Genomic DNA, 10,949 nt, shown 5'->3' with positions numbered 1-10,949 from the left:
TCAGGGCACATCCGGTCTTGGTACCAGTCCGGTTCGGCTCCACCCGCTCAGCATCGGTTCATGTACAATTCAAACGACAGCGAGCCTCTGCCCTCAGAGCAGCTGGACCCGAATCAGTTCTGGACCCGGATCAGTTCTGCAGGATCCGGACAGACCTGGACCCGAGCTAGACCATCCGGGTCGGACTGAGAGTCCAGCTGCAGCGCTGCATGCTGGGAAACAGTTAGAGATGAAGACTTGATCTGACTGCAGCTTTATTTGTTATTGATTATTTTATGGGTTATCTGCTGCGTCATCATATTCTTTATATTTTATTTATTATTTTCAACGTCTGAATTAATTTCCATTTTATTTGTTTTAAATAAACTGAACAGCTGATGGACATTTTATATCAAACAGCTGCTGCAGGTAAACTCCTCTTCATCAATAAATAACACAAAACATAAAAAATAAACAAAAACATAAATAAATCTGAGACCATTTGTTAAAATATTTTTCAGAGTAACGTTTTTTATTTTATTGTGACAATCAACACATTTAATTATTTTCAAAATAAATCGATGGTGTTTGAGTTCTACCTCAGACTGACCAGTGAGACTCTGAGTTACTCTGTTTGGGCAAGCGTTTCCCAACTGGTGGATTGGGACCCAAAAATGGGTCACAGATGTGTGAAAAAGAAAGTTGAGGTACAAAAGTGAAGCTTTCATTTTGAAGTCTGCAGAATTTCTGAGGCTTCTGTTTCATTTTGAAATGCGTACGTTTCCCACGATTCAGTGCGCATTCTCCGTAGCAGTCAGCGTTGTCATAGCAACAAGGACCAAAGCTAACGTCACAGCAGTTTGAGCAGCTGATTTTATTCTTGCTGAAATTTTACTTCCTGTTTGTAACGGCATGGATCACCATGGTAACCGAGAGACACTTTCTGAGTCCAGGTGAGTCTTGGTGAGTCCTAGTGAGTCCTAATGAGTACTAGGTGAGTCCTAATGAGTCATAGTGAGTCATAGTGAGTCCCGGTGAATCCTGGTTTGTCCTAATGAGTCCTGGTGAGTCCTAATGAGTCCTAGTGAGTCCTAATGAGTTCTGGTGAGTCCTGGTGAGTCCTAATGAATCCTGGCGAGTCCTAATGGGTCCTAGTGAGTCCTAGTGAGTCCTAATGGGTCCTAATGAATCCCGGTGAGTCCTAATGAGTTCCGGTAAGTCCTAATGAGCCCTGGTGAGTCCCGGTGTCCAGGTGGGACATTGACTTTACTGAATGCAGCCCTGAACTGCCCTTCCTGCAGGTGTTTCTGATGGTGTTTCTGATGAAGGTGGAGCTGATGAAGGTGGAGCTGGTCAGACAGGTGTTTCTGATAAAGTTTCTCCTTCAATCTGAGCTGATCTCAGTTTATTGATCCTGGAGGACGTCAGACATGCTGCTCTGTCTGCTGTCAGTTTGTCTGCTCGCAGCTCACACAGGTCAGAACTTTCCTCAGAACCTTCATCATCCTCTCTGACCCGTTTCCTGCTGATAAACTCACTGATTGTGTTTTTTCAGCTGAAGTCAGTCGGAGACCATCAAACAGGTTGGAGCACAGCGCTGCTGCTGCTGCTGCTCCACCACCTGCTCCACCTGCTGGTAGGACCTGCTGCAGAGTTTATTTCTGAACACTTGACTAAAAATATTCAATTTAATTCTGACTTCAGATGTGAAACGTGAATCAGATTTAAATGTTCAGTTTCAGGTGAAGATGTGAATCATGTGAACGTCACCGGGAACAAAACTCTGCAGCAACACGGAACGTTCTCCACCCGCTTCGGACTCACAGGTCTGTTCTTCAGTCTTCATCACGTTAAATACTCTGACCTCTGGTATTAAAACAGTTGTCCCTTTGGTTTGACCTCAGACCTGGCCGGGCTGCGCTCCTTCAGTCCGGAACAGGAGATGGAGACCAGGATCATCGGGGGTCAGGAGTCCTGGGCTCACTCGTGGCCGTGGCAGGTCTCCCTTCAGTTCGCCTCCATGTCGGCCTGCGGGGGCGCCATCATCGGCCCGCTGTGGGTCGTCTCCGCCGCCCACTGCTTCAAAAGGTCAGAGGTCACAGACGGTCTCCAAGATCTGCGGTCCGATGTCCGTTTCCTCCTCACACCTGATGACAACATGTCTGTAGGTACAACAAAGCTTCTCTGTGGACGGTTCTGGCCGGAAAACACGACCTGGATCGACAGGAAGCTCCGCAGCAGGTCAGACGGCGAAGGCTGGTCTGGGAGGTCCAAACCAGGAACCACTGGGGACATCACCGGGGACACCACCAATACACCGCACCACCAAGACACCACCACCTCCCTGATTGTTGTTAGCGTGTTAAAGTCCTTAAAACGACGCCCTGTCCTTCACCTCCTCCAACAGTTCACAATCTGTGAATGTTAAAATTAATATTTAAATATATTTCTGAAGTTTAACTGTAGGACTCAGATGTCCTCTTCACTGTAATGTCCTCAGTGGTCTTTCTGTCCCCCCTCCGTCCAGCTGGTAGGCGTCTCTGTGATCGTCTCCAATCCGGGCTACAACCCTCGGACTAAAGAGGGAGACGTGGCTCTGCTGAAGCTGCGGCAGCCGCTGCTCTTCAACCAGTTCGTCCGACCCATCGACGTCTGGATGTCTCCGCTGCCTCTGCACAGGAAGTGCACCATTACCGGCTGGGGCTCCACCCGAGAGAGTGAGGACAGGCTGGCAGGAGACGGGACACGGGGGGGACGTTCGGGCTGAGACTGACTGAGCTTCTCTCGTCTCCAGATGGTCCTCGAGTACACAGGCTGCAGGAGGTGAACGTGACCGTCCTCCCCTCCGACGTCTGTGACCGCTTCTACGCCGGTCGGATCAGATCCTCCATGTTCTGTGCTGGGAGGGACGGGGGCGGAGTTGACGCCTGTCAGGTACCTGTCAGGTCCACACCTCCTATAACCCTGCCTCTACACCTATATAACCCCGCCTGCACACCTATCCCAAGACAAAAAATACATCTTTTGTCCTGCCATGTCCCCGTCCTTCAGGGGGACTCTGGCGGTCCTCTGTCCTGCTTCACCGGCAGCAGGTATGAGTTGGCAGGTGTGGTCAGCTGGGGTGTCGGCTGCGGTCGGGCCAGAAGACCGGGAGTCTACACCACAATCCAGCAGCACACCGAGTGGATGTCTGACGTCATGAGTGAGTTCAGAGGATCCGACACCTGTGAAGCGTCTCGCCGGGACTCTCTAACGTTCTTTCATTCACAGATGATCAGAATACGGTGAACGAAGACGAGCTCCCAGACGAAGGTAAGTTTTTACAGTTCTGATACCGCCCACGGTCCCTCTTCAGTTCTTCGATGTTCGGACATACAGTGCAGGTGTTTCTGTTATTCTGTCCACCTGTTGCTGATTGATTACCTGGCTGACAGAGGACATGTGTGGGAAGCGGCAGAGCTCCGGCTGTGATCGGGCTCCAGGCCTTGCCGGCCTCTCGGTGTCCCAGGACGGTGAGGTGTCTGCGGGGAACGTGACGGAGTCCTGCCCCTTCTTCTGGCCCTGGCAGGTCAGCCTGCAGTCCAACGGACGGCACTACTGCAGCGGAGCTCTGATCCACCGGCACTGGGTGGTCACAGCCCAACACTGCAGCGTCCGGTAACGTAGTAGTAGTAGTACTAGTAGTAAACTACTAGCAGAGAGTTCATCCTCGGCCAATGAATCACTGCTCAGCGTTCAACAGGAAGTCTCTGTGGCACTGTCCTGTCTGTCCCTGCAGAGCTAAAGAGGACGTGGTGGTTCTGGGAGTTCACGATCTCCACTTCCTGTCCACTCAAACCGTCCCGGTGGACGAGGTCTTCAGCCCTCTGCAGGACTCCAGCTTCCCCCCGAAGGCGGATCTGTCTCTGCTCCGCCTCAGCGTCCCGGTCAGATTTAGTAAGGACACCTGGAAGACGGTCAAACTCTGAGACCGGAGTGTCTCCTCATCTCCACTGACTGTCCTTGACACTGAAACTGTCCCTGCTTCTGTCTACAGGTTCTCATGTGTCTCCAGTTTGTGTCCCGGAGGAGGATGAGGAGCTGGACGACAGCTGGTCATGTGTCACCGCCGGCTGGGGAGCAACTGAAGCATTAGGTAGGCAACTGGATCGGCAGGTAGGTAAGTGAAGCGGCAGGAAGGTAACTGAAGCGTTAGTTAACTGAAACGTTAGGTGAGCGCCAGACGTCTTCAGGCTGCAGAAGGAAACAACAGAGTGTTTGGTCTCAGCTGATCGTCCTCGGGTTTGGATCGTCTGGTTCTGGTTGTTGATTGGTCAATAAGCTTTAAATCGACGCTGAACTGAACCCAAACGAAGCTGCTGTTAGTTTTTAATCAGGATCCTGATTCCTGGCCAGGAAGTACAGATCCAGACCGGCTGCACCACGCTCAGCTGTCTTTCGTCAATCGGACGTCCTGCAGGGAGACGTGGGGAGGATTCATCGGAGACGCTCACATCTGTTCACATCCTGCAGGATCCACATCCTGCATGGTAACTACAGTCCAACTAGTTTAATTACAGTCTAACTAGTTTAATTACAGTCCAACAACGCTAACTAGTTTAACTACAGGCTAACTAGTTTAGTTAGTCTAACTAGTTTAACTACAGGCGTACTAGTTTAAGTACAGGCTAACTAGGCTAACTAGTCTGCTGTGCTCCAGTCATCTCTGGATCAGAGATTAGAATCCCGATGATATAAAACAACGTAATATTTCTCTGACTGATGATTAGAAAAGACATTCGATGACTTCCTATTCAATCCCGTCAACTTCCTGTTAGCAGTGAGGATGTTTGTTTGTGTGCAGGGCGACGCCGGCGCTCCTCTCTACTGTCGGAAACGCGGCAGCTACTTCCTGTTCGGTGTGGTCACATGGGGCAGCTGGCGCTGTGACGCAGAGAAACCGTCTGTCTTCACCCGAGTGTCAGATTATCAGTCGTGGGTCGACGAGGTGACGGAAAATAAACTGGTTTACAACTCTGAGGACGCCTCATGTTTTACAGATTATTAAACATTAAATATTCCTTCATTTAACAACTTCATCTTTCTCATGGACAAAAAACACAATACGAAATGGAGCTTATTTGTTTTTTATAAATCAGCTGTTCATGGTTACACACAATTCTTCTTGATTTCTAGACGAATAAAACAAAAAGCTGCTTCAGTGTGTGGTAGAAAGGTTAAAGACCCCGAAGATGTCGGACCACCTGAACGCATCGTTTGGATCTGAAAGTTTTCCTTCGGTTCTGAAACAGCTGCAGGACTTTTGACGGACAGTTTGAAGCAGGTCGGAGGACCTTCAGTCCACCGAGGAATGAAAACGCTCCTGCAGGAGGTCGCACACTCCTCCGGTCGCCTGCAGACACACAGGAAGTCCAACAAGCTCAGAACAACTGCTCGTCACTGTGGAAACGTCACCTTCTTCATTGTATGGACAGGAAGAAGATACTTAATGTGATGGATGAACTCACGGTGGCTGCAGACGGTTCTGGTGCTGCTTCATAAACCGGGTTGGAGATGTTGCGGCTGCTGTCTGCAGGAGGAGCTTCTTCCTCCTCGTCATCCTCCTGTCGAGAGATTAAAACCACATCTTCTACTAAAAGATTAAATTCAGATTTCTGGTATAAATCTAATAAACTGACAGTGAACATGGTTTTATTCTAAACGAAGCTCGTTATTTAGTCATAAATGTGTTTTGACCTTGAAGTAGTGGAACCTGAAGGGTTTGCTGTTGTGGCGGTAGAAGTGGTAACCGACAAACATGACTCCGCCCACCACAGCCACCACCAGCACCATGCCGACGCCCATCCCTGCCTGATGAGCCACGTGGATCTGAAGAGCCAATCAGAGGCCAGGTCAAAGGTCACACAGGGAAACTCTGGTTTGAACCGGCAGTTCAATAATGATGACGCCGCTGACCTCCTGACGAGAGGGCGGGGCTTTCAGCGGCCCTCGGAGAACGTGAATGATCCCGTTGGAAGCCAGGATGTCGGAGTTGGTGACAAAGCGGTCGTTGATGTAACGAGAGGCCTGAGGAGAGGAATGAGTTTCACACACAGAAGTCCATTCAAAAATAAGCTTGTTTTACCGACAGTTGTTTGGAGTTTGATCTGACATCAGGCAGTCAGAGTTCAGTATGGCGCCCCCCGCAGTCCCAGAGAGGTAACATGATAATGAGTCTGACCAGAGCCGACGGGTCGAGCAGGTCGGCGACTCCCAGAACGCTCAGACTGCCAACCCGAGTCCTGATCCGGCTGCCGTTCTTCAGCTGGCTGAGAGGAAGTGCCTGACCCTCGGACAGGTGGAACTCGATGTCCCGCGGAGACAGAGTCTGCAGGGACACACGGGTCAGGACACGCCCACAGGTACGAGGACACAGGGCGTGTGTGGGACTCACCTGGTTGCCGCGCAGGCCGCTGTTGTCGGGTACGAAGAGCGTGGACTGGACGGTCAGGTTACTGAGACGCGTCAGCAGCTGTCTGCCGGACTCCGACTGCTGAGACACGTTCAGGATTTGCTGCAGAAAATAAAAAAATCTGTTTGTAACGAGTGAAGGCTGAAAGGAAACAACACGTCGTCATGGAAACGTGTGTGTCCGACTCACGGTGAGGAAGTTGGAGAAGGTCGGAGTGGAGCGGAGGACCTGCAGCAGGTTTCCTGTGCAGCTGAAACCATCTCCAAGGTAACCGGCCCGACAGTCGCACCTCACCTCTGAAACACACGACACGTTTACTGATCAACAGAACCAACACATTCACCTGGAGACCACTAACTAAATAAACAAACAAACCACCAAAAAACAAACAAACAATAGAGTAACCGTCCCTTCAGGAAGTTTCCGTCCTCGTCCTCTCACCCTTCATCCGGTAACAGAACGTGTCCCAGGTCTCACTCAGGTTTTTGCGGGTTCCGTAGTCCACGATGCCGACGTGTCCGAAGCCACAGTTTGGGTTGGAGTAGGTGGTCGGGTACGCCACCCGGGCCCGGTCCAACCAGCCGGCAGAACACAGGTTCAGCCCGCCCTGCATAGGACAAGACAAGCAGGAGGGTCAAACAGGAAGAGGACAAGCTGGAGGGTTAAACAGGAAGTAGCTGTGTTGTGTTCACTGACCTGCTGAGCGTAGGACAGCTGACTGTAGGTCGCCAGGCTGCCCCCCTCTGCCGAACAGACCTTCTGAGCTGCTGTGTAGTTCAGTTTGTACTGTCCTTCATCAGACCGGTAGTGGAACACACCGAGGGTAGCATCTGCAGACACACAACACAACAACATGGGACAACACAACAACACAAACATCTTTAAACTCTGTTTTTGTATTTGTCTTCTCGCCCTACAGGCAGCGCCCCATATAGGCCCCTCCCCTTTATACCTTGCCGCCTGTTCATTACTTAACATACTTGTTGAGGAGTTTACCTTCAAAATGGAGGTCGGTACACTTGGCGTCTTGGTGACACTGGCCGTTGTCTTGGAGACAGCGGCTGATTGGCAGCTGTCTGACCTCACAGTTGAGTCCGTCTCCGACGTAGTCGTCCTTGCAGCTGCACTTCTTCTTCCCCTGATCACACAATCCTCACGTTAGTGACACACCTGACAACCTCACCTCCTACAATGTCCCTGAGCTGTCCTCACCGGAGCCGTCATGGTGCAGGTGGCGTGTTGATGGCAGCCTCCGTTATCCACGGCGACGCACGGGTCGATGGGCAAGCAGGTGAAGCCGTCTCCGGAGTAGCTTTTAGGACAAGTACAGCTCACCTGCTCTCCTCTCTGGGAACATCTGGCTCCTTTGGCACAACCGCCGTTCCACACCTGACACATGTCCACCGCTGCAGGGACAGACACGTCCAGAGGACACATTAACACTGAGGGACAGACATGTCCAGAGGACACATTAACACTGAGGGACAGACACGTCCAGAGGACACATTAATGTGTGTTTACCTGTACAGGTAAATCCGTCTCCCTCGTAAAATGGCCGACACATACAGGTGTTGTTTTCCTTACAGGTGGCTTTGTGAGAGCAGGACGGAGAACACTGGAACATCTCACCTACACACACACACACACACACACACACACACACACACACACAGGTAAATTCTTAATGTTCCATCAGGGACGTCGTCTCTTCATCTTCATCAGTGATGAAGCTGACTGAAGGGGCAGGACTTACTCTGCTGGGCGTGGCAGCGCTCTCCGCTCCATCCGTCCTCACAGAAACACACACCTGTACCTTTCCGTCCGTCGTCACATGACCCGTGACCGGAGCAGTTACAGGCTGGAAGACAGGAAACAGGATGATGGGACCTGTGGGACCAGACGCCACACAGGAAGCTCCGCCCACCACTCACCTTTACAGGTGTGTCCGAAGAATCCGTTTCTGCACAGCTCGCAGGCCACACCACCGAAACCTGCATCACAGGCACAGGTGCCGTTACCAAGGTGACCGTCGTCACACTTCCCACGGTTACTGCAGGTGGAGGCGACTCCCCCCGGACAGACTGGACAGAGAGCAGAGGGAGTAGTCATCAATGATGTCGCCGCCTCATTTACATATCCATGATGTCATCTCCAAGAGCTGATCAACACGGAGATGAAGATGAACCACGTTCTCACCCAAACATTCTCGCCCGTAGTAACCATAGCAACACTTTGGCTGCCAGAAGTTGACGGTGCAGACAGTTCGACAGCCGGAGTTCTTGGTGATGAACATGGTGGGAAGATCACACTTCTGGATCTCCTGGAGAACGAACACACACACACACACACACACACACACACACACACACACACACACACACACACACACACACACACACACACACACTGGTGTTCTGGTGTTCTGGTGTTCAGAGGTTCTGAGGTTCTGGTGTTCGACTCTCACCTTCTTCTTGGATCCGGTCGGGCAACGAGCCCCTGCTATCGTGCACGAGCCGCAGTTCATCTACCACAGAAAAAGAGAATCACCTGTTTACCTGCTTTTTGGTTCTGTGAAGTTTTCACTGAAGCACTCACCTGAAGGTCAAAGGTCGTCTGTTCGTCGCAGCGTCCTCCGAGGCTGGGCGGAGTCAGCAGGCAGTCGATGCCGTAGGCGATCCCACCTCTAAAGACGAGGTGTCTCTGAGCGATGCGACACGTCCCGTCGTTGATGAAGATTTCTCCCTGTTCAAACAGCAGCTGTCACTCACGCTCATCTCTTCTTCTGTGGTGTTTATGTGTTTGTGAGCGGGGCTTACAATGTTGTCCGTCCCACCGCAGGAGAAGGAGAGCGGTGAGCCCTGCAGAGTCCGAGCTGAGTCCAGGTAGATCAGACTCTCAGCGTAGACCTGAGTTGGCAGGAAGTGGGAGAAGTAAACAAACTACAAAAAGACTACAAACAAACTACAAACAAAATACAAACTACAAATAGACTACAAACAAACTACAAACAAAATACAAACTACAAATAGACTACAAAGTACAGACAAACTACAAATAGACTACAAACTACAAACAAACTACAGACTACAACTACAAAGACTACAACAAATTACAAACTACAAATACACTACAAATAGACTACAAACTGTAAACTACAAATAGACTACAAAAACTACAGACTACAACAAATTACAAACTACAAATAGACTACAAACTACAAATAGATTACAAACTACAAACAAACTACAAACAGACTACAAACTATAAATAAACTACAGACTACAAACTGCAGACTACAAACACACTACAAATAGACTACAAACAAACTACAAACAGACTACAACAAATTACAAACTACAAATAGACTACAAATAGACTACAAACTAGAAACAAACCACAAACTACAAATAGACAACAGACTACAAATAAACTACAAACACACTACAGACACTCTACAAACAAACTACAAGCAAACTATAAATAGACTACAAACAGACTACAACAGACTACAGACTACAAAACAGACTGCAAACAGACTACAAACAGACTACAGACAGACCACAAACAGACTACATACAGACTACGAAATACTACAAACAAACTACATATAGACCACAAACAAACTACATATAGACCACAAACAGACTGCATACAGACTACAAACAAACTACAACAGACTACAAACAGACTACATACAGACTACAAAACAAACTACAAACAACAAACAGACTACAAACAAACAACAAACTACAAATAGACTACAAACAGACTATAAACAAACTACAAACAGACTACAAAACAGACTACAAACTACAAACTAGACTACAAAATACAAACAGACTACAACAAATTACAAACTACAAATACACTACAAATAGACTACAAACTAAAAAAAAAACTACAAACTACAAAGACAACAGACTACAAACTACAAACAGACTACAAACTGAAAAACTACAAACAGACTACAAACAAACTACAAAAAGACTACAACAAATTACAAACTACAAATAGACCACAAATAGACTACAAATTACAAACAGACTACAAACAAACTACAACAGACTACAAAAACTACAAACTGTGTGAAGTATTCATGTTCACACGGTTCACAGAGCACCCCCTCCTGGTCGACACTAACTCCACCCTCAGTTCAGAGTCATGTTTTCACTTTGTTTATTTATCTGGTCTTGAGATCAGAGAAGAACCAGACTGGATGAAAGACTCTGAACGTTCTGCTTCGACCTTTGACCTCCGTCACCTTCTTGCTCTGCAGAACATGGAACTTCAGGTACTCGCGCAGCTGTAGCTGGTTGTGTTGGTGGAACAGGAAGTCCTTCTGCTCCTGCGGCAGAGACGCCATGACGTGGTCAGAGGGCAGGAAGATGGTCACCGGCTGGTGCATCCCGTTGTTCACCTGCTCCATCACACCTGAGTCCTGAAACATTACATCATCGCTGTTCAACAGGACGCAGCTCCTGTTTGGTTTAAACACTCTATTGGTACCGACCCACCAGAG

The 10,949-nt window shown here is 49.1% G+C and overlaps 2 protein-coding genes across 2 annotated transcripts in view; one reads left to right on the top strand and one right to left on the bottom strand.

Annotated features, from left to right (window-relative positions):
- The first annotated feature begins 116 nt into the window (after positions 1-116).
- On the top strand, positions 117-5,101 carry ovch1 (ovochymase 1). The gene is made up of 15 exons (XM_069145419.1): positions 117-1,455; positions 1,535-1,615; positions 1,716-1,805; positions 1,884-2,067; positions 2,148-2,332; positions 2,374-2,396; positions 2,507-2,696; positions 2,774-2,913; positions 3,031-3,181; positions 3,250-3,291; positions 3,414-3,636; positions 3,758-3,915; positions 4,016-4,114; positions 4,345-4,508; positions 4,823-5,101. The coding sequence occupies exons 1-15, from the start codon at positions 1,410-1,412 to the stop codon at positions 5,024-5,026; spliced, it is 1,980 nt and encodes a 659-aa protein (XP_069001520.1). The 5' UTR covers positions 117-1,409; the 3' UTR covers positions 5,027-5,101.
- Positions 5,090-10,949, bottom strand: part of stab2 (stabilin 2) — a 23,382-nt gene continuing 17,522 nt past the window's right edge. The window contains exons 51-69 of the mRNA XM_069145426.1: positions 10,692-10,868; positions 9,247-9,336; positions 9,026-9,172; positions 8,895-8,954; positions 8,627-8,750; positions 8,362-8,511; positions 8,184-8,288; positions 7,952-8,059; positions 7,643-7,836; positions 7,427-7,568; positions 7,127-7,260; positions 6,872-7,037; positions 6,620-6,726; positions 6,413-6,532; positions 6,200-6,346; positions 5,935-6,045; positions 5,716-5,847; positions 5,487-5,582; positions 5,090-5,371 (exon numbers count right to left, since the gene is read on the bottom strand). Of these exons, the coding sequence (XP_069001527.1) occupies positions 5,315-5,371; positions 5,487-5,582; positions 5,716-5,847; positions 5,935-6,045; positions 6,200-6,346; positions 6,413-6,532; positions 6,620-6,726; positions 6,872-7,037; positions 7,127-7,260; positions 7,427-7,568; positions 7,643-7,836; positions 7,952-8,059; positions 8,184-8,288; positions 8,362-8,511; positions 8,627-8,750; positions 8,895-8,954; positions 9,026-9,172; positions 9,247-9,336; positions 10,692-10,868 (2,367 nt within the window). The 3' untranslated portion in view covers positions 5,090-5,314. The remainder of the gene's footprint in view (positions 5,372-5,486; positions 5,583-5,715; positions 5,848-5,934; positions 6,046-6,199; positions 6,347-6,412; positions 6,533-6,619; positions 6,727-6,871; positions 7,038-7,126; positions 7,261-7,426; positions 7,569-7,642; positions 7,837-7,951; positions 8,060-8,183; positions 8,289-8,361; positions 8,512-8,626; positions 8,751-8,894; positions 8,955-9,025; positions 9,173-9,246; positions 9,337-10,691; positions 10,869-10,949) is intronic.

Source organism: Embiotoca jacksoni, unplaced genomic scaffold (assembly GCF_022577435.1).
Source record: "Embiotoca jacksoni isolate LCO1_2020_lvr unplaced genomic scaffold, fEmbJac1.0.p SCAF_125, whole genome shotgun sequence".
Lineage (NCBI taxonomy): Eukaryota > Metazoa > Chordata > Actinopteri > Embiotocidae > Embiotoca > Embiotoca jacksoni.
Note: the sequence above shows the minus strand (reverse complement) of the source record. Positions and strands in the feature narration are given on the sequence as shown.

What these genes read in the sequence shown, in the direction of transcription:
- ovch1 (XM_069145419.1), top strand. Translation starts at nt 1,410, where the DNA reads ATGCTGCTCTGTCTGCTGTCAGTTTGTCTGCTCGCAGCTCACACAG. An exon ending in TCTGCTCGCAGCTCACACAG is followed by an intron (nt 1,456 to 1,534) that starts GTCAGAACTTTC and finishes GTGTTTTTTCAG; the next exon opens with CTGAAGTCAGTCGGAGACCA. An exon ending in GGGAGCAACTGAAGCATTAG is followed by an intron (nt 4,115 to 4,344) that starts GTAGGCAACTGG and finishes AGCTGCTGTTAG; the next exon opens with TTTTTAATCAGGATCCTGAT.